The 20766-nt window shown below is 53.0% G+C and overlaps 1 protein-coding gene across 1 annotated transcript in view; it reads right to left on the bottom strand.

The window, feature by feature from the left end:
• Window positions 1-20766, bottom strand: part of Kiaa1614 (KIAA1614 ortholog) — a 32780-nt gene that overhangs the window by 5389 nt on the left and 6625 nt on the right. The window contains 5 exon segments of the mRNA XM_032915600.1: window positions 101-228; window positions 2778-3024; window positions 4737-4893; window positions 6252-7765; window positions 14019-14162. Of these exon segments, the coding sequence (XP_032771491.1) occupies window positions 101-228; window positions 2778-3024; window positions 4737-4893; window positions 6252-7765; window positions 14019-14162 (2190 nt within the window).

The raw sequence follows: 20766 nt of genomic DNA on the forward strand, positions 1-20766 counted from the left end.
ACTCAGCTACTCTGCTTCACTTCCTCTTAAAGAGACAAACGGGCTCAGGGCTGCGGTACCACTCCAAGTTTATTCTTTGGGTCACTCGTGCCACGCTTACCTGCTGGGTGCACTGCCGTCCCCTGACCCATCTACCAGGTAAAGGCTGGACCGGTCTCCCTTGCCACCTAGCAGAGAATGGAGGTTCTGGAAGGAAGTTGCTTTCCGATGCTGATGGGAGGGTGACACCTAGTGGGGAAGGCCCAATATTACAGGTGAGAAGAAAAGCCTGGGAAGGGGATTTGCTGGGAACCATAAACCCGAGGTCACTCTAAGAAAACACTGTTTGGTGCCAGCTTTGGTGAGCACACCCGGGTGCCTAGCAAGAGTCGGCAGGGCCTGCTCATGGAGATGGGACTGCACAGGCATCCAAAGCATTCAGCACTAAGCTTGTGCTTATCTTACAATGCAAACTTACCCAGCACTCAGAAGCCTCCGCTGGAAGCTCAGGAGCTTAAGACCAGCCAGAGAGACAAAGGAGATCCTGTCCAAAGGGGAGGGGCTGGGCACGTGGCTCTCTGGTAGCACACTTAAGACACACCCTAGAGCAGAATGCTTTCAGCTGGGAGTAGGGTGAGCTAGGTAACGTGATAGCTCCGGGATAGCGCCAGGAGCTTATAACTGGGAGCAGAGAGGCTTTGACCCGGAAGGTATGCGGACAGAGGAGGAGCTGGCCCCTGAGAGAGGCTGGAAGCTAGAGCTCACTAGCTGAAAAAAAACAGGACAGGTGCCCAGGCAAAAGAAAGACAGCACCAGAGAAGGCATGGGATACAGGAGAAGGCATGGGGACACAGGAGAAGGCAAGGGGACACAGGAGAAGGCATGGGACATGGGAGGGTGCATGGGACACGGGAGAAGGTGTGGTATGTGCTGGTTAGGGGTGAAGGCTCAGGCATTTGTGCTTCTGGGAGAGACTGGTTTTTCTTTTAGCTTGATTTTTCCCCCGTTTTTGCAAGTTTCTGAGCCATCCTTCCTGCATATTTTAGCCCTTTTTAACCAGGCTGCTCTCTGCCTTCAGCCACTCAGCTTAAACTACAGCAAGACCTCGGAGACCCAGGAGACATTGTCGTTTGCCTTGAGGGGCTTATGGAGAAACTCCAGTGATAAGAAATGCAAAGGCCACAGCTCACAGCTCCACACCTGAGAGGTCTAACTTGGGAGTTCCCAGAGGCACGAGGTCATGCTGTGCTGTCTTCATTCCCAGCTCACCCTCGCTTCTCCAGTCAGCTGACACTCACCACACAGGACTTCCACTCCTAGACACTGCCCTGAGTGAAATCAGTCCATGGACTGCCATTCACCCTGCGTTCTCTCCCCTCCTCGGCCTTTGAAATGAAAGATTCCAATGCCTTAGACCAGCAGCTCTCACCCTGAGGGTGGAGGCCCCTCTGAGGGTTGAACAACCTTTTCACCGGGATCGCATATCAGATACCCTGCATATTTTCACACTAACAGTTACACTGTGATTTGTAACACTAGCAAAATTAGTTACAAAGTAGCAACAAAAATAATTTTATGGTTGGGAGTGGACACAAAATGAGGAACTGTATTAAAGGGTCGCAGCATTAGGAGGGAGTAGAGAACAGAGTAGCTCCATGCTCCTAGCACGGAGCAGGCTTCTGGAAGCCTGGTAGAGGTGAGCGTGCTAAGGTGATTCGCTAGGCCGGGCATGCAGAAGGAGTGCCTTGTGTTCACTGAACCTGAACTGGGTCCACTAGGTACTGAGACAGTCCTGGGGGCAGAGACATCATATTCCTGTGAGGGGAGAGAGGTGTGGAGGAATGAAGCACTGTGTGAGAAGGCAAACAGCAGAAGCCCCTCAGCCTGAGGACTGTGGTGACTTCTAAAGGAGGCACACCTTGACTACCAAGGAAGGAACAGATAGACGTCATCAGGCAGAGACAGTAGAGGCAGTCAGGTGCAGATTCAGTCAGACTATGTGATCTGACTGCAGAAGGGCAAAGGGCTCTCTATTCAGCAGAGGCCGAGAGTGTTCTGGGAGAGTGAGGAGAGGTAAAAGCAGCAGATGGCAGGTCCCCTCACAACACTGGTGGTCTCAACTCTGTTCTGACGATGATAAATGACCAGGTTTGTGCATCCTCAGAAAACCCACTATGGAGGCCACCCGGAGAAAGACCAGAACAAAGAGGCCAGTCAAGGCTTGCTGTGACATTACGGACCGGAATCGTTGGGGTTGGAAAGATGGCTAGGCAGTTAAGAGTACTGACTGCTCTTCCAGAGGACCCAGGTTCAATACCCAGTACCCACACAATAGCTGTTTATAATCCAGTCCTGGGGGGATCTGATGCCCTCTTCTGGCTTCTGTGGGTACCAGGCAGCACAAGATGCACAGACATATATGAAGGCAAAACACACAGAGAAAATAAATCAGAAAGAAAGGAAGGGAAGGAGGAAAGAAGGAAGGAAACAGGAAACAAAGAGAAAAAAGAAAGCGCATTTGGATTAAGAGTCACTGTGGCCAAGGAGTAGAGTAAAGAATGACCAGGGCATGAGCTCTCCAGGAAACAGGCAAATTTAAGGGAGAGAGAGAGAGGACAGTAGTGGTGGGTGGGAAAACAGAACTAGGGGGAACTCATATACGGTAAGCACAAGCCCTGTGAGCCAATTGTGAGGACGCTAGGGGTTCCCCACTGCTGTGACCTGGATGTGCCTCCCCTTCATTCCGTAAGACCACACCACTGGGGCCACACCCTATCGTCCAGGGCCCCGGGACTCACCAGATGCTGTAATGATGGGGCTCTTTTCACCGTGGAGGTGCTGGTCTGTGGAGCCAGTGCTGAGGGCTGCAGCTGCTCCACACTGAAGCTTCTCGATGTGCCAAGTCTGGGCCGGGGCGTGTGGCCCAGGGCTGAGAGAAGCTTTTTAAGCCCCAGGGTGGAGGTAATACTACCCCTCCTTTTCTTGTTCCCTTCAGAATGAGCAACTGAGGGTGGCTTATGCCCTGCACTGGCCTCAAGAGAGGCTCTGAAACACAAGGAGGAGAGGGAGGGCGTGAGGTGGTTGGAGAAAGCTTCAAGCAAGGCAAGAGCTGCCGGCATCCTGAATCCTAGGGTTCCACAAGCCCCAAATGGACCAGTACCTCCCTCAGGGAGGACCTAACAACCAGGCTGTAGCAGGGAGAGCCACGCAGACTCTGCCAGGTGCTCTGTGAAAGTAGCTTTGGGAAGAACAGTCTGGGATAGCCCCTGTCATAGCACGCAGGCGTGGGGAGAATCATCCAGGTTAGCCCCTGCCATGGGCCGTCGTAATTCATTCACTCCTCTCCTTCCTAGAAGCTTATCAACAACAGACCACATGAAGAAGAGAAGCCATTCGCAGTGATGTGTGGGGTGAAGCAGGATGTGACTAGGTTCTCGTTTTTAATAGTTTCCAGGGAAGATCTCTTTGGCAGGAAACCATCTTTATACCAAGAGTCAACGACTGGAAAGGATCAGGCCATTAAGCCTGAAGTGAGAAATGCAGGTACACGGGACAGCGGCGGCCTCTGTCTGGGCAGACTCAGGTTTGATATGACAGCAATGACAGCAGCCAGGTAGCGAGCAAAGCAGGAAGAGGTGCTGTGAGGCCAGGCGGGCAGGCAAGTCCCACCACACCAACCAAGCACTGTCAGCCTCGGAAATGAGGGAGAGGAGAGACTACTGTGGGGCTTTAAGTGGGACAATGATACCATGTAATTGGGTTTTAAAGAAAATATTCCCTCGTGCACCTAAGAAGTGAGGCAGCTTAGACCAGAGGTAGAGAGAGAGGCTGGGGGCTGGAGAGGCCTGCTGGTGGGTAACGGGGTAAAAGCAGGAGGAGGCGGATTCAGGGTCTAAGCTGTGGGGACAGCAGCATGGCTGCTGGGAAGGGGGTATGGGAAAAGCAACCATGGAGTTTTTATTGAGGGGACAGCTAGATACTTGGGAGAGATGTCCAGGAGAAACTGGCCAGACGGACCTAGCACTGTGGCAACCATCCACCCATGTCTGTGTGTGCCATGCGGTCGCAGGGTTCAATCTGGAGCTGGGGAAGCCCTTACAAGGGCCAGGTTTACCTAAACTTTGAACTTGGTCCAAGGAGGTCCTAAGGCAAGGCCTCAGCTAGTTAGGCCCCAGCTGATGCATAGAATGGGATCCGTTTGCATCCTCGGAGCACCTGGAGGGCTGTGGTTCTCGGCCATAGCAATAGGAGCTGGGGCTCAAGGGTGGGCAGATTACTCAGTGCCTCAGTGCGGTCCATCAGATAAAGAGGAATGGAAAAGGTGGGGTGGGGAGCAGGAAGTGCCTGGCATGTACACCTGAAGACCTGAGTTCAGAGCCCCAGTACCCATTTAAAAGCCAAGCCATGGCGGAGCATGTCTATAACCCCCGTTCTGGGACAGAGACAAGTGGGTCTGGGGTTCAAACACAATGTAGTAAGGTCCCAATGTTAACATCTGGTCTATATACATACTTACACCTATGTGTCCCCAGATACTGGACCCGCTCCCCATGAACATATATGAACAACACACACACACACACACACACACACACACACACACACTCACACACACTAGGAAGGGTGGTTTAGGGTACCAGGATGTGGTCTAGGGACCCTTCAGAACTTGGAAGAGGAAGGTCAGCGATGCAACTGCTGCAGGTGGCACACCCCGTCCAGCATGCCCTATGTAGTCAGGGCTTGCTCCTGACACTCACCCACTGGGCATGTGGCCTCCAGAGCTACAGTGCATCCTCTGTGGACCTCCTCCCAGCTCCTGGCTGCGCTCAGGCTCCTCTGAGGTGAGGGAGAGGGTGATGGCTGTAGAGTTGACAGTGGCGACATCTGCTGATTGGAGAGAGTCCTGGAGTGTTCCTGCAACAGCCACAGTGCCACCCTGCTACACCCCACAGGTCACAGTGGGGGGCGGGAGGGGAAAGGCCTGTTTCTCAGCCTGAGGGGCAGGAGACAATGGGGAGAGGAGGGAGCCATAGATAGGAGCAGAAACAGTAAAGGCCCCAGGAAGCACTCAGTGAAGGTAGCCAGGGCCCACCCTGGAGCAGTATCTTCTAAACTGGAAACTCTGAGGACAAGGGTGGGTTATGGACCACTGTTCCTCCTCCCCCACCACCCAGCAGAGCACCTAATAAGTATTTGTTCAGCGGGAAGTTACTTGTGAGATGTCCATTTTATGTCAAGGGACACAGTCAAGAACTGGGGAAAAATCTAGAATTGTCTCGGCTTCTACCATAGCTTCCATTTTAGGACCATTTTATGCACTGGGTGATATGGAGGGAGATTGAACCCTTCGTAGCCTTGCCCTTGTGGTTCCCATGGGACAGGGTGCACCTTAACCCTCCCTGTCTAGATAAGAGAACATGAGTGTGGAGAGAGGAAGTGGTCACCCAGGGGTCCTGTCACTAAGAGAATCCTCACTAAATTCTCAAGGAGGTGCAGACCCAGGGTTTCCAGAAAGGCCACTGTGTCTCAGAAGGTCTGCAGGAAGTGGCTGGGTTCACGCCAGCCGCCAGCCTGGAACCCACTTGAGAGGGAGCCACAGCTGGGCAGGGTGTGGAGGGCAGGAGAGGGGTGGAGGCAGAACACCTAGGGGAGAGGGGCTTTGCCTCAGCGACTTCACGGCTGTCCGCTGGGATCACAGCGGTGGGAATCTGCCCACGGCATGACTCCTCCTCCCAAGGACAAGGGGCCTTGGCAGCCTCAGGATCTACCTGCAGGTCAGGCCGCCAGGGCCAAGCGGGGCTCCGAGCAGCACCTTGCTGTAGCACTCCCCCTGCTGGTCACCGCATCCCACAGACAGCCTTAAGGGCAGGGACCGCTGGAGTATATTTATGCATTCCCCACAGCGCCCAGGGCAGGTACAAGCTTGTCCCAGGAGCCTGATTAACAGTGAACGGAGCAGTGCAGGGCATAGAAGTGAGACGGTGGGAGAGGCCGGTGATTGTCAGGTAATTACCCTTCTAAACAACAGTTCCTCTTAGTTTACAGAGTCAAATTCCCACACAGCCCAGCTTCTAGCTGTGGACTGGAGCTTCCCTGCATACCTCAGAGTTCCATGCTCCCCTACCCTGCGTACCTCAGAGTTCCATGCTCCCCTACCGCCTGCACGCCTGCTGCTGCTCTGAGGGACCCATAGGTGCTGGGAGGTGGGGGGTGGAGGGTATGGGCCTTATCTAAGGTGATTAGGAGGGAGAGTGAGTGACAGCAATCCTTACCATCTCCACTGCTCTCCAGAGGCAGCCCAGGCTCCTGGTAACATTGGTCCTTGACAGATCTACTCCTGTGGACAGCCGCTCCTGAGGGCCCCTGCAGTCCTGGAGGGACACTGCTGTTGTAGCTGTTGTTGGACAGGTCCAGCAGTGGATGCTTGACCTGGGGGCTGTAGGGTTGGGTTTGGGGTGGGGTGAGAATCACAGTTCTTGGAGGGGACAGAGGCAGGGGGCTATCCACGTGGTGTTCCTGCCTGTGATTTCCAGTCTGGACTGACCTCCTTGGAGGCAAGGGGCAGAGGGATTTCCTTGAAGAAGGAGGGGTTGGCACATCAGGGGGGAGGGGCAAAGTTGGCTGCAAGGCTGGGAGGGGTGCAGAGGGCTCTTCATGGCTCTGTTGGTGGGGTGAAGTGCAGAGAGTTTCCAGAGGCTCATGGCTTTCAGGAACTTGATCTGGTTGGCCTGATCCTGAGGACCCATGCTTCTTGGAAAACGGCACAGCATCAGCTGTCCTGCATGGAGTCCTGCAGTCCTCAGGGTGGGCCCAGTGACTTCCTAACTGTAGTCCAAGCTGCCCCTGGGACCAAGGCCTCTTAGGTTCCAAGGCAGCTTTAGGCACAGCATCTTCCTTTAGAAACAAAGTCCCCTGAGGTATGGGTCCCCTGGCTTCTGGTACCTCCCCTACAACCACATCAAGCTCGGGCAGGTGAGACCAGGCCTGAAGTCCACAGGGCAGCACCGTCTCCTTTCTGGACCACCTGGGACCTCCCTGGGGCCTAGACCCATGCTGCCACACCCGTGGGCTGCTGGCATGGATCTGCTCACCTGCCCTGCTGGGCTGAGAGGTCTTGGCATCCTTATTGTCTGTCTGTCTGTCTGAACTGTGGGTGCTGTCCGGGGCAGAGTCCTCCTCCTCAGGGTGTGTGGCAACAGTGTCTGTGATGTGTGTTTCCCGGATCCATTCTGTGTGGAGCCCTGGGAATGGGGAGCTCAAGCCATGAGAATTACAGGGACCCAGCAGTACTGCCTCGGCCTCATAGGCAGCCTGGAGACTCCGGAGGACCCTCAGGTCAGAGGCTGCTCTCCCCTCAGCAGGGCAATGGTCCTTGAGGCAGCTGCCACAGGCTGGACACTTCCTCTCATTGTCCCATGTAGGTGGTGGTGCAGGGACGTTACTGTGGTCCAGGCAGCCCACAGCCCTGTGAAATGAGCCATTTCCCACGCTGCGGTTGACGTAGTTGGTCAGGTCCGGTTTGGAGCGTAGAGGTCCTTGGTCCACAGCGTGTAGCACTGCGCTTAACACTTGACGCTGGCGCTGCTGAAGCCGGTCCAGGTACCGGAACTCAGCCTCGCGGGCAGACTCATCTTCAAAACGGACATGAGACAGGGGCATTCCTTGTTTGGGCCACTGCCCATTGCTGGACTCTACGCTGGAGGAGTCATTCAAGTTCCCATTCTGGAGGCTTTCTCTGGAGGCAGAGGTGGTCCTCACATCCGGGGCTGGGCTTCTCTGGCCATTTCTAGTGAAGAGACAGGAGAGAAGTCACATGCAGGAAGGTGGAGAGGATGCATCACTGCCCTGGATGTGTTCTGGCCCAGGCCTCACCGCTCTGGGGCACACTGTGCTCGGTGGTACTGACATCCACAAGTTTACCCCGAGTCAGCCTCTTGGAAAAACATGGGACAAGCCCCAAGTCCTGCAGGATGAGCACATCTCAAAACATCCTAGGACACACTGCTCAACAAAACTGAGACAGCTTTCTTTATTTTTAACTCACACTCGTGCGTGTGTGTGCGTGTGTGTGTGTACATGTGTGTGCGTGTGTGTGTGCATGTGCATGTGTGTGTGTGCGCGCGAGTGTGTGTGTGTGTGCATGTGTGTGTGTGTGTGTGTGTGTGTGTGTGTGTGTGTGTGTGTGTGTATGTGTGTGTGCGCGTGTGGTGTGTATGTGTGTGGAAGCGTGTGCGTGTGCGTAATGTAAATGTGTGTGTGTGTGTGTGTGTGTGTGGTGTGTCTGTGGTGTGGGGGGTGTCCCCAGCTCGGAAAAAAAAAAAACCAAAAAAAAAAAAAAAAAAAACATGTACAGTCAGCAGATTCAACCAATCACATAATAAAAATATTTGAAAATAAAACCCCGTACCTGTGCATCTGTACAGAACATGTAGGGACCTTATTCTCTTTGTCACCCCTTAAAAGCAGTGGTTCTCAACCTTCCTAATGCTGCGACCCTTTAGTACAGCCCTACCACAAAATTATTTTATTGCTACTTTATAACTGTAATTTTGCTACTGTTATGAATAGTAATGTAAATATCCAATATGCAGGACATCTGATAGGTGACCCCTGTGAAAGTCATTCAACCCCAAAAGGGTTAAAGCCCACAGGTTGAGAACCACTGAACAGTACAAAATAGAAGAGAAGAAGAAGCTACCAGTACGAAGCACTTGTATCACATTGAGGGGTGTGGGTAACCTAGGGATGTTTAAGGTGCACAGGAGGACGTGGCTAATTGAGGTGCAAAAGCAACACTCTTTTATGTCAACAGCTTGACCATTCATGGGCTCTGGTATCCAAGGGGGTCCTGACCAACCCCCTGTGAACCGTGAGGAACAGTTTTAAGTTCAAAACCCTTGTGGGAAGAGGTCTCCATGACTATTCTGTGGGCCTGGAAGTCTGAGACTTGGAGCATCCCTGATATGAGGTTCCCACTCAGGATCCCTCGGGCCTGGGATGGACTGCAGACCCTGGTGCCTCTCCTAGGACAACTGCAGAGTTCCTGCTCTAGTCCTACCTCACACACCCACATCTGCCTTCAGATTGCTGTGCTGGGGAATCTTTGTACCTTTTTTAGCTTTGGATCTGGAAAACACTAGCTGGCGGTCACATCCTGCTCAGCTGCACACAAGTCCTCTCTCAGGACCCCAACAGCCAGGTAACAGAGTTATGTAAATGGGCCCAGACCCAAGGCCCACACTTCCTTTTCTCTCTGGAGCTTTCCCCACTGACCCATGGACTAAGTAAGTCTTTGGGACTGACTTAAGTGAGGTGGCCCCTTATCCTGTTTCCCCCAAATCTCCTGACTTTGTTCCTCATGCAGTACAGCCAGTGTCACAACACCCACAAACAGGGCACGGTGACAGCCTTTGGGCTAAACATTCAAGGCCTCTGCTGCTTCCCTGTTTCCTCTCCAGCTCTGGCTCCTGTCCTTTGTAACTTCAATGGCCACAAAAACCACGTGCCTAACTGATGGGACACTTAAATACGTGCCTCTCTCAATGGCACACTCAAACCTGTCTCTCTGAGCACGTGCCCTCCTTCCTTTAATAAGCTCCACGTTGCTTCGCGAAGGCTTATCCTAAAATCCTTTTCTACAGAGTAAGTCAAGAGCTTGGCTGAACCTGGGTGGAGATCTCTGAGAAGTTCTCAGATTGTACCGACTACGGCAGCATCTCCCATGGCTGGAAACACAATGGCTGATCTAAGGCCAACTTGGTAGGCTCCAGCACCTAGATACTTGGTCAAACATTGTTCTAGCTGTTACTACAGAGGACTTTATTTTGGGGGGAGGGGGGCAAAATTAACGTTTAACCCGACAGATTTTGAATGAAGCCGATTACCTTCTGTCATGTGGTAGGCCTCATCTGGCAGTTGAGGGCCTGAGGTAAACCAAGGCTGACCTCTGACCTCTCTGGAGCAAGAAGGGATTTTGCCTGCAAGCTGACTTTGGCATCGAACTGCTGTCCTGTCCTGCAGGTTTGGGATCACCAGGATTCCACAAGTCTGGGGCCAACTCTAAACGCAAGCCTCCTCATATACAGACACACCCTATTGGCTGTGCTTCTCTGGAGAACTCAGAATAAATACCCCCTGATGCTGTGTCCCCGCTCTGAGCACCTGTGCCGCCCACTTTCCGTCTGTCACAGAGTCAGATGTTAGCGTTGGAAGAACAACAGCAAACACGTGCTATCCCACCACAGAAGTGGTAACCCCAGCACGCAGGCGGGGTAAGCTGGGCAGTCAGGTCTCTACAACACAGCGTAGCTCACTGAAGAGTCTGCACCCGGCTCAGAACCACCCCTTCCTCCTCCTGGGATCCAGGGCCAATGCCCTGCTTTGCTGGAGCAAAGTGGGCTGTAAGTTCTGGAAAGAAAAACAAGTCTGGGGCTGGAGAGAAGGCTCAGCGGTTAAGAGCACTGACTGCTCTTCCAGAGGTCCCGAGTTCAACTCCCAGCAACCACATGGTGGCTCACAACCATCTGTAACGGGTTCCAATGCTCCCTTCTGTGCGTCTGAAGGCAGCTACAGTGTACTTATACATGATAAATAAATAGATCTTTTAAAAAAAAAGCAAGCCTGTTCTCAGGGCGATACAGTAATAGTCTGTATTCCATGAGCCCCCGCCTTAGCCTTAAGTTTACACACAGATGCTGAACTGAGCCATCTCAGAATTCATTTCAAAGAGAGAGATATTATTTTTTATTTTAAATGGAAAACCAATAGCTGTGTGTGTTGATACATATCCCCAATCTTAGCGTTCAAGAGGCTGAGGCAGGAGGATTCTGACTACAAGAAAGTCTAGTCTACAGAGTGAGATCCCATCCCATAAGCAAGACACTGATGGACAAGGGGGTGTCCACCTTTGACTCCAGCCCCTGGGAGGCAGAGACAGAGGTAAATGCCTGTGAATTCAAGACCATCCTCAGCTACCAAGTGAGTTCCAGGCCAGCTAGGACCACACATGAGATGAAAATGAAACAAAACAAAACCCCACAAAACCTACCTCATCATCATAATAAGAATAAAATAAAGATCTAATCATGAAAGCCTGCAATGCAATAATTCAGACTCCAAGGCCACACAGACCCAGGCACAGGGAGGGGAGAGGCCTTGGGACACATGCACTTAAGGCAGTGACGTCCAGAGCTGCTTTGCCTCTCAAGGCTTTGCCCCGGAAGAACAGGATTCTAGCTGAGCCCAGAGCCTCCGCTGTGGTGCTGAAGGTGCGTGGCCTTTGTGGGGAGAATTCCTTCCCTCGTGTCTGTGACAGTGCTGTCCTGGACACACGATTGACTTACTGGTTGCCAGCTCTGCAGCCACACACAGCCTCTGGTCACACAGGACAAACCTCCCCAGGGCACTCTCTCAGGATTAATACCAACCTAAGTCTGCCTTTTCCCCAGGTGGCGACGGCTTACACTTCCAGGAGCTGCTCAATTTCTATTTGAATTGGCTTCCGGACAACACATCTGTTTCCACCCCTCCCTCCTGGGAAAGGCCAGGATCCAGGCCCCTCTAGGTAGACCTAGGCTGAAGAGAGTCTTCAGATTGCTCTGCCTGCCCCTCCTCCCTCCTCTTGTGCCAAGCTGTTCTTCGGAAGGAGTGGTAAGGAGGGGCTGGGGCAGGACCTCCTGCTTCGAGCTGAGGCCTGGGAGCTGCACGGCATCCCCACGTTAACTCTGCCTGCCCTCCAGGGTGAGCTGATGGAGCGTAACCTTTTGAAGCAGCTGCAGCGAGCCATCTGGTGCAGATTTTTCAGCTCTACCCTCTGAGGATTCACCAGCGCTGCCAAGTCATAGTAATTCTTTTCTGGACACAGCAGCTGCTGAAGTAGGTCACCTTGCGTTTTTATAGCATTTTCAGAGCCAGGAAAGCGGGAACCTACTTCACAATAGCTCCTGGGGTGAAAGAATAGCCGGGATGAATTAGGGAAGGAGGTTCCCAAAAGGACAAAGCACATGGAAGTCTGCTTTGCAGAGTCTTGTCTATGTGTGCCTCACCACTCCACCACTCCAGTGTAATTCCATAGAAAACCGGGCAGCAGTACCTTGGCTGTCTAAGACTTCCCTCTGGATATGTGGAAAAGAAGCCAGCATCCCAGTGAGCCCTCTCTAGTTAGAGGGAGACAAGGCACACCATGGAAAGGAAAGACTAGCCTGAAAGGCATATTTACTAGGATTTGGGGTCTCTTGTGCTCCTCTCTTAAGAGTCACAGTGACATTGAATAGAGAGGCCTCTGCTTGCAAGGGAGTCGTGGTGGTTCTGCGAATGTCCTGAGCCTTTAGTAAGCAGTTCCAGCATCCCACGCCTCCCCCGTCAAAGAGCACATGACACATTTACTAAGAGCCCTCCTTAAGGCAGAGTGATGAAGAAGTCAAGCAGACCCAATACGCCCACCATACCTGTGAAGCCTTTTGCAGAGGTGGGCCTGCTTGGGTCTGGCAAGACATGGCATGGCCTGACAGACAGCTCAGAGCGTGACTAGTGGCTGCATTTGTGTGGGGGGAGAGAGAATTCCACATGTAAGCAGTTCTTCAAGGGGTACCATAAAAAGAACAAGCAGGGAGCCGGGGACAGGCATGTGGCCTGGGCAGTCATATAATGTGGTGCTAGTCCAAGAATCCCCAGCCTCTTCTCTTGGTCTCTCCACATGGGATGCACTCGCCCTTGCAGCTCCAGCAGGATGCATTCACCATAAGACTCACATCTCCAGGTCTGGCCTCACCTCTAATGATCCTGTATCCAGCGGCTCAATAAACATCTCTGATGGCTGCTCTGGGACCCGTCCCCTCTAAAGCCTGAGCCTGAATGTAGGCATCACCCTTTGGCTAGGGGCCCATGAACACTCTGATACAAGTCAGAACTCTGGGCTCTGTCCTGAATGCCTCCTCTTCTCCTGCCCTCCAAGCTGATTAATGAGGTGTTGGGGACCTGGAGCTGGCAGCCCATGGGTCCACAGCACTTAATATATCAAGTGGGCCTTTTGTACATCAGCTCAGGTAACCTCACACCCTGGAAGATGATCGCTAATAATTCAGAAGTCTCCCTAAGGCACACATGAACTACCGGCAGGACCAGATTTTAATGTGGGTAGTGTTTGTCTGCTACCTGGTGATCCAGCTTGGTCCTGGCTTGTGGGCATCTCTGGGAAGTCACCATGCCTGTCTTCTTGAACCTTCCATGAGTACCATAGTCACAGCCTTTCTCTGTCAGATCCTACTGCTCAGGGCCAGAAGGGCACCGTAGAAAGACAGCTACGCTATTGTGTTCTATCTGTTTAACTCCCTCTTTATCCATCTCAGGAGCCCCAAAGCAGTGCAGGAACCTATGAGCGGTTGTTCAGTGGGTCTGGAGGTCCTCCACGCCGGCCTCTATGACGCTCTCTAGCCTTCATGCTTTACCTCATAGATTTCTCTCTTCCAAGCTGACTGGGTTCTGGAGCACAGAGCCTCCTCTCACAGCTTCCTCCCCGAATCTGTCCAGTGAACGTTTACAGCTCCCGTAAATCCCATCTGGGGAGCTACCTCCTCCAGAGCCTGTCCCTTCCAGGTGCAGTGACACATTTGCCACCTCTGCACACATTCGTCCCTCTTCCCCACGCTAACACACAGAACTGATTAGGTGTTGGTCTGTCGCTCTCCCTGGAGACTGTGATCTCTATGCCCCAGAGAGTGCGGGTCACACATTTTATTTACCTTTATATCTCAACCTATGGCACTCCACTGTGCGTGCTGACTGACTAAACAACCACACTGCAGATGCTCAACACACAAGTGTGCACACGTGAGTGCATGCACACACACATGCACACACACGCATGCACACACACACACGCATGCGTGCACACACACACACACACACACACACACACACACACACACACACACACACGGAGGAGAGAACAGAGGCATTCTGGCCTTATTTCAGCTATTTGTCCCACTGACCCTTCCCTGCCACAAGCCCTCCCAGGTCAGCCTGACGTAAGCCCCACTCACCGGCTGCCCTGAGCAATGGTGGGCACAATATCATGGCTGGCTCGGAGAGGTTGGGTCTTGGCCTTCATGCGGGCACGGCCGAGTAGATGCTTGGCTTCCTCATGCTTGGCACTCAGCACAGGCTCCAGCTTGGGAACAAAGGTCCTGCAGGGTAGCACCGGCCAGGATGGACAGTGGGGGATTAGGAGAAAATAATGCAGCTTAGGAGGCTTTAATGGTGTCAAGCCCAGCTCTGCCAGGAAAAGCCTTCTACACACAGCCTTTCCCTTCTTACTCATGCACAAGGTTTCCTCTCCCCCACTCACCCCACCCCGAGGCTGGGAAACACCCTGAGCTCAGAGAGGAGCAACCTGACCTTGGATGTCTGCTCAGGGGCTAGAAAACGGGCATGGTGGTCTGACTATTCTATTTTTGCTCCCCGGGCAGAAGCAGGAGCTTTGAGGAAGAGGGAAGGAGAAGGTCCCGAGGTTATGCATCTGGGCCTGTGCCCAGACAGATGGTCTTTCCACGCATGGCCTCCCTGTCTCCTTCTGTCTCACAACACCTACACAAGCACCCACTGGAGCCCACACAGCACTGTCCCTGGCTCCCATCTTAGCCACGGGGCCAAGGCACCGCCTGTTATAGTCTTGGTCCTTTGGGGGATAACGTTTTATAAATCCTGGTGTTTTCTTGTCATGGTCTCAATCAAGACTTGTCAGGAGGAGTCGACTCGGGCCTCACAGAGTCAGGGCAGAGAGAAATTAAGCTGGACTCAAACCAAGCCAACATATGGCTGGACTTCCATAATAACAAGGGTCCTCTGGTGCTGACCCACTAGCCAGATGCATTGCCTCCCTGGTCAGCGCACAGCTGCAGAAATGACAACAGCCTCTTTCCAAAGCTGTATCCCAGACGTGACACCCAAGTTCCAGGAGTAAGGACAGCCCACATGTCCCCATGACAAGATGGCTTTCTCCGCAGTCCCTCTTCACAGCCAGGCTGGGCAGGGCCAGGTGTTCCCTGAGCCTGACAGATGAGAGTGTCAGGACTGGAGGGGAATGTGGGCACATTTGAGAGCTGGGCAGTGATGCGGACGACAGCCAGCCCCATCCGCTCCTAACACTTATTCCATGTCCTGTTCTCCCTCCATGGGTGCCGGGGTGGGCAAGGGTGTCTGTGGCTGAGGTCAGACAGGCTTTGATGTAACTCCAGCATCCACATGTGCTTGATTCTGCCTATAGGGAGGGTCCCCAGAAAGAGAACTTAGCCAAAGGCTTAGGAGGGCGTAGCTCTCACACCTGCCGTACCCCCAAATCCCTCCTCACGCCACACCCTGATCTCAGAAAGGTCCTAGGGACTCAGGACAGGAGTGGACAAAGCCTCCAGGCTCCTTGGGACATCCTTGAACTGGCTCTGAGCAGATGATGTTTTTTTGTGTGTGTTTTTTGTCGTGTGTTTTGAACATTGCTTTGGGCCAGAGGGGGAAAGGCTGCTAGCATAAAGGCACCGTCTGTGCCATGAGCTCTGGCAGGGCCAGGCGGGCCTTCGGAAGGAGGGCTTCACCACAGTGATGCAAAAGCACTTCTGCAGGCCTGCTGCCCCACGAGGCCTCCATTGGCAAGAGAGGCTCCCCTGACATGGCTTCCAGAGCAAGCAGCTCCTCAAACTGCAGCTGAGAGCAGCTGTGCTCCCGAGGGCTCCGGTTCCAACAGCAGAGATAATGAGGTCACCATGCACAGAGGTGCCCCTGCAGCAGCGGGCCTCTGGCTTCCAGCCGACATGCTCACAGCCTTCCGGTGACAGCTGTGCTTCTGCGACTGTCGGAGGGCATTTGTCACAAGGCCTGGTGGGCAGGCAGGAGGGCCCCTCGGCAGCTGGCCAGATGCTGCCGCCGAGATCAGCCTTGCCCCCAGCTTTCTAAGCCATTTCTAGCTTCGCCGTTTCCTTTTAGGAACAGCTGTCCACCACCCTCCCCCCTTCATCAACTGCCCTGCTTTAGTCTGAAAGACAAAGCTAGTTTCTCTCCACTGATTAGAAAGGCAGGCTTTCTGGCTGCCTGGAGGCATCTATGCTGCAACTTGCCAAGCAGGGAGGAGAGTGGCAGCCACCTTCACAGACTGCAGCCAAGGTCAGCAAAGCCAGGACGCCACCGTCACTGTGCACCCTGGAGACGGTGGCCCTGTCAGCTTGAGAAGGGTGCACCCCCCCCCACCTCCCAGTCTCTGTCTCTCTCTGTCTCCCTCCCTCTCTCCCTCTCCCCCTACCCTCTCAGTGAAACAAGCCGGCAGCACTGTGGGATGCCAAGTCTGTTCCTGCGATCGCCCACCTCCTAACACCATGCCAAGGGTTGCCCACCACTCTAGAAAGATAGGTTCAGACTCTCCCTGAGGAAGACCCCAATCTGACCCTGGACTAAAGAGAGAGAGAAGAGCCCGAGGGCCAACCTTTCTTATCACGAACTGAAACCCACAATCCAGTTCTTCTTTTTTTTTTTTTAAACTAAATTGCTAATTTAATAGGATTTACAGAATGTGGGCTTTTCTGATTCTCTTGCTTTCCACATTCTTAGTCAACAGCCTTCTATACAGTAGAACGGCCATCATCTGGACCTATTTGGCTTCCTTAAGATACATTTTTAGGAAGATTTTATGAAGTTTGGATGTTTAATTTGCTCCTCAAATACCAATTTTCAAACTAGGAAGTGAGTGTTCTATGGACTTCAAATGAGAACTCGCTCAACAGATTTTTTTAAAAAACGCTTTTGAGTCATTCGAAAGCTGTTTCTACCTCCTTCTTTGCAGGCCTCAGAATTCCTGGGAGGCCTTTTGTTTTCCTAATGAGAAAGCAGACTGTGGTGGAGCAGTGGATGCACTGACACTGTCTCTCCTCTTGCTGTGCCTTCCATGCAGATGCCTGAAGCCTTGGAGGAGCTGAATGGTAGAGTTTCCTGTATCTTCCAGAGGAGAAGAAAACACCATCCAGAATCCTTGCTTAATCGCAGATGAGTGCTTGACCCAAGTGTCATGTTGCCTGTCATCTGACCCGTGGCGGCTTCCTCCTCCCTTCACCTTCTTTCCCTGATGTCGGAAGTCCTGGGATGCTAAACCCTGCCTGTGCGCCAGCTGTTGGCTGTTGGCATCTTTATTCACCACCAGCCCAGATCTTTATTTTTCTTTGCACGTGCTTTCAATTCCCGTGGTCCTTCTGTATCCTGCCTACTGAGGCCTTTAGTGCCCCATTTCCCCCAATATGTCCCACAATCCAGTTCTTTAAAGTCCTTTGGAAATTTCCTGGCAAAACCGGGTAGTATAAAGCCAGGCACAGGTAATACCACCTATAAGTGAACAGTATTTATCAGCATCTTAAAGCCTGAATTTCAGTAGCCCATTACTGCTGGGACAGGATGTAGGAATAAGGCAACCAAATACTTCTCCTCCAGGGTAGCAGTTTCCCACCTGTAAGCACGAGCCTTCAGGAGAGAGATGGCTCACATTGCTCTCCTGTGAGTCTGGGTCTTGGACCAGGTAGGTTATTGGGGGTGGGGGGGCCTTGGAGTTGCCACCTAGGGGCCATTTGAATGACAACACTGGCTCTTATGGAGTGACCACCCAAAGAACTACTTATTGGGGGGAGCTAGAGATCCACCGGTGTGTCAGGCCCTTGCCTCTAACCCTCACACCACCTGCATCCTGAGGACCAAGGGAGCCTGTGACCTCTGCCCTCTGTTCTTGCCCAGGTTCTTGGAGTGGGGACAAGTTTAACGATGACTTTAGCACCCCTCCAGCTAGGCAGGTTAGATTCCAATCTCTCTCACAGCCAGGGAAACCAAGGGGGGAGAGATCTTTCTCTGCAGCTACATAATCCTGGATTACAGTGATAACCCCTTCATCTCAGGAAGACGGATCAAGGAAAAGGACTGGAGACAAACCTGACAAGCTCTGGGCTGCAGGCCGGGAAGGGAACGTAGGCAGCATGCAGAAGGGGTCGCTTTGACAGTCAAGGACAGACATTACTACTGCTGTCCTGAGAAGGGGGGAGGAAGAGTGGGTCTGAACTGGCTGTAGATCGAGGGTTTGTGAAGGCGCACCCTTCTTCAGTCCATGGGTCACCCACAGAATGAAACCTAAAGAAGGGGTTTGCAGTGTGCTCCAGGAATCGTCACCCCTGGACCATCCCTGCCCACAAGTGTCATCTGGTGAGTGCCCTCAGGGGTAGGTCTCAGTTTCTTCATATGCTAACAAGGGCTCAGCTGTTAGAAATAGTCCCTCCAAAGACAGTAAAATTCCACAAATGTTAGCACGCATTACTGTTGTGTCTATTATTAGTCCACCCCTAGTGTTACTTCCACCCCTTCGCTCTGGGTCGGGGATCCCTGCACATGAACTAAGGTCAGCTGCCAATGAGGCTACACTGCGGCTGGCAAGGAGAAGCCATGGATAGAAGTGAAGTCAGGGTGCAGCTTGAGAGGGCTTACTGGGTTTGCTCCAGACTTGCAAAAGCCTTTGATGGGCTCTGTGGAAAAGGTGACTCCCACAGCACAGGGGGCAGGAAGATGCTGGCAGGGAGCAGAGGAAAGCCAATGCCCTTCTCTCCACAGAGGAGGAAGAAAGGGCTCCTAAGAAAAGGCCATTGGCAGGTCAGAACTTAACACCAGTAATGTATCCTTCCAATGAGGGCAGACCAGCTTTGTGCCACGTTCCCAAAGAATGAAGACACATTCCTCACTGAGGCCCAGAACACGACCAGGTCAGCATGGCAGGGGCTCAGTATGGGGCACAGGGATGGCTGGCATAGCAGATGTCTGAGACACTCCCAGAAGGGACTTTCCTTGAGCTCAGCTTAGCTCCCTCCCACCTTGAAGATGTTAACTCCTGTGAGCTCCTCCCAGGTCAGGCAGGGCTGAGCCACGGGAGGATTCGCTGTGTGGAGTGAGTGTGAGTGCAGTGGCAAGCTCGACACACAAACAGAGCACCTGAACCTTCCGAAGCACTGGCTTTGTGTGGGGTCAACCCAGGGAACAGAATCCTGGACACCATGGAGCGGTTAAGCACTTAAAGGCTTCATGTGTTGCTTTGCTGGGTTTTTTGTTTTTCCTTTGAGCATCTTGGGACTGCAAGTGCACAGCTTTCTTTGTGTCTCTGTATCTGCATGGCTGGTGCAGGATAAGGGCAGTGGTGGGATGGAGGGTAAGCCAGCAGCATGGGGCACAACAGCTCCAGTGACATCTCGCCCTGGGCACTCCTCAGTGACCTCTGTGACCCCAAAATACCCATCCTCAAGTTTTGCTAGAAAGCTTCTCATAACTAATCCCTGACACTCTGGATCCAAAAAATACCAAAAAAATGGCCAGTGACTCAAGATGGCCTCCAAACCCTCTTCTTAGGCTCCTCGATGCACCTTAGCCCACAGGACTCACACAAACCCACGTAACCAGGAGCTAAAACTACCTTTTGTGTAGGAGGAGGCAACTGGAGCAGGAAGGAGACCATTGAATGCCTCTGCATCCAAACGAGAGCTCAGTCCCAGGCTCTCCTCGGGCAGCTACCCTCCACCAATTACCACACGTCCCACCTCAGATGCTCCCAAACATGGCCGCAGCCTCCTTCACCCATCTGGATGCTCCTTCGCCTCCATCCAGACCCCTGCAAGCCCACACAGGCTCCAGCTGTCGGGGACCCCTCAGTCAGCTCTTTCCCGCCTGCCTCTGTCAGACACATTCTGAGTACCTGTCCCAAAATGGCACAGCTCCTGCCTCCAGGAACTCAAGGAGAAAGACACCTGTGAGCATTGGTGGCAGTAGGGGCCAGCGGGCAGAGCCATGAGAGCAAAGCAGGGTGATTCTGTGTGAAAGCACAGACACACGCAAGCCGGCTTGAATGTCTCTTCCCCCACAGCAGAGAGCAGATCAAGCTGCAGGGATGTAGAAGGCCCCAGATGCCCAGCCCAAGGGGTTGCTCATCTAAGGGATGACCTGTGGAGGCACAAAAAGGGTGGCTCAAGGCAATGTCCCACAGCAGTCAGAGCATAAGCCTTGGGACCTGAGTGCAAGTCCTGATTCCAAGCCCCGGGCAAGTTACCTGGCCTCCCCTAGAGAGCTCTGTCAGCAGAGCGAACACAATGGCTAAGATCTGTCCACAGACTAAGTGAGATGTACACTGCTCACACAGGACCTGGCATACAGCCGGAGGACGAAAATGGCAGTGGCTGGCCTGCTCTTTCAACAGGCCACAGTGTCTTAGCCCAACAGGGCCGAGCAAAAGCCTGACCTGTGTTAGAGAACAACCCTGGGAGTAGGGAACCAAGGTCTCCTGTAGGATCTGAGGTCCTGAGTCTTTTGGTGGCTCATGTCCATGGCTGACCCCTTAAGGTCACCTTGGAACAAGCTGGCCCGGATACAGCAGGCCCAAGCACTGGGTTCTGCTATCAATGCAAACTTGTCCTGTCGTCTTGTAGAAGAGTGACAATTGGGAGCCTTTGGGTTAACCTGGCTGTCATGGCTCTGTGATTGTAGCATGGTTTATTCAGATTCTAAATTTGACTGAACGGGAAGCAGCACCTTTTGCTCTTCAAGCCCCGAGAGAGTTTGCAGTGCTCAAAGAACAAAGTGTGGCAGGTACTGATGGGCAGCCACTGAGACAGACAGCTACAAGCACAGACCACTCTTCTGCTTCAGGTCCTCCGCCCCTTAGCACAGGCTCTGAGCCCAGGACCTGAGTGCTCTCTGGCACTCCTGGGGCATGAGCCAAGGGAAGCCAAGACTCTGGGC

This window comes from Rattus rattus, chromosome 10, assembly GCF_011064425.1.
Source record: "Rattus rattus isolate New Zealand chromosome 10, Rrattus_CSIRO_v1, whole genome shotgun sequence".
Taxonomy (NCBI): Eukaryota; Metazoa; Chordata; class Mammalia; order Rodentia; family Muridae; genus Rattus; species Rattus rattus.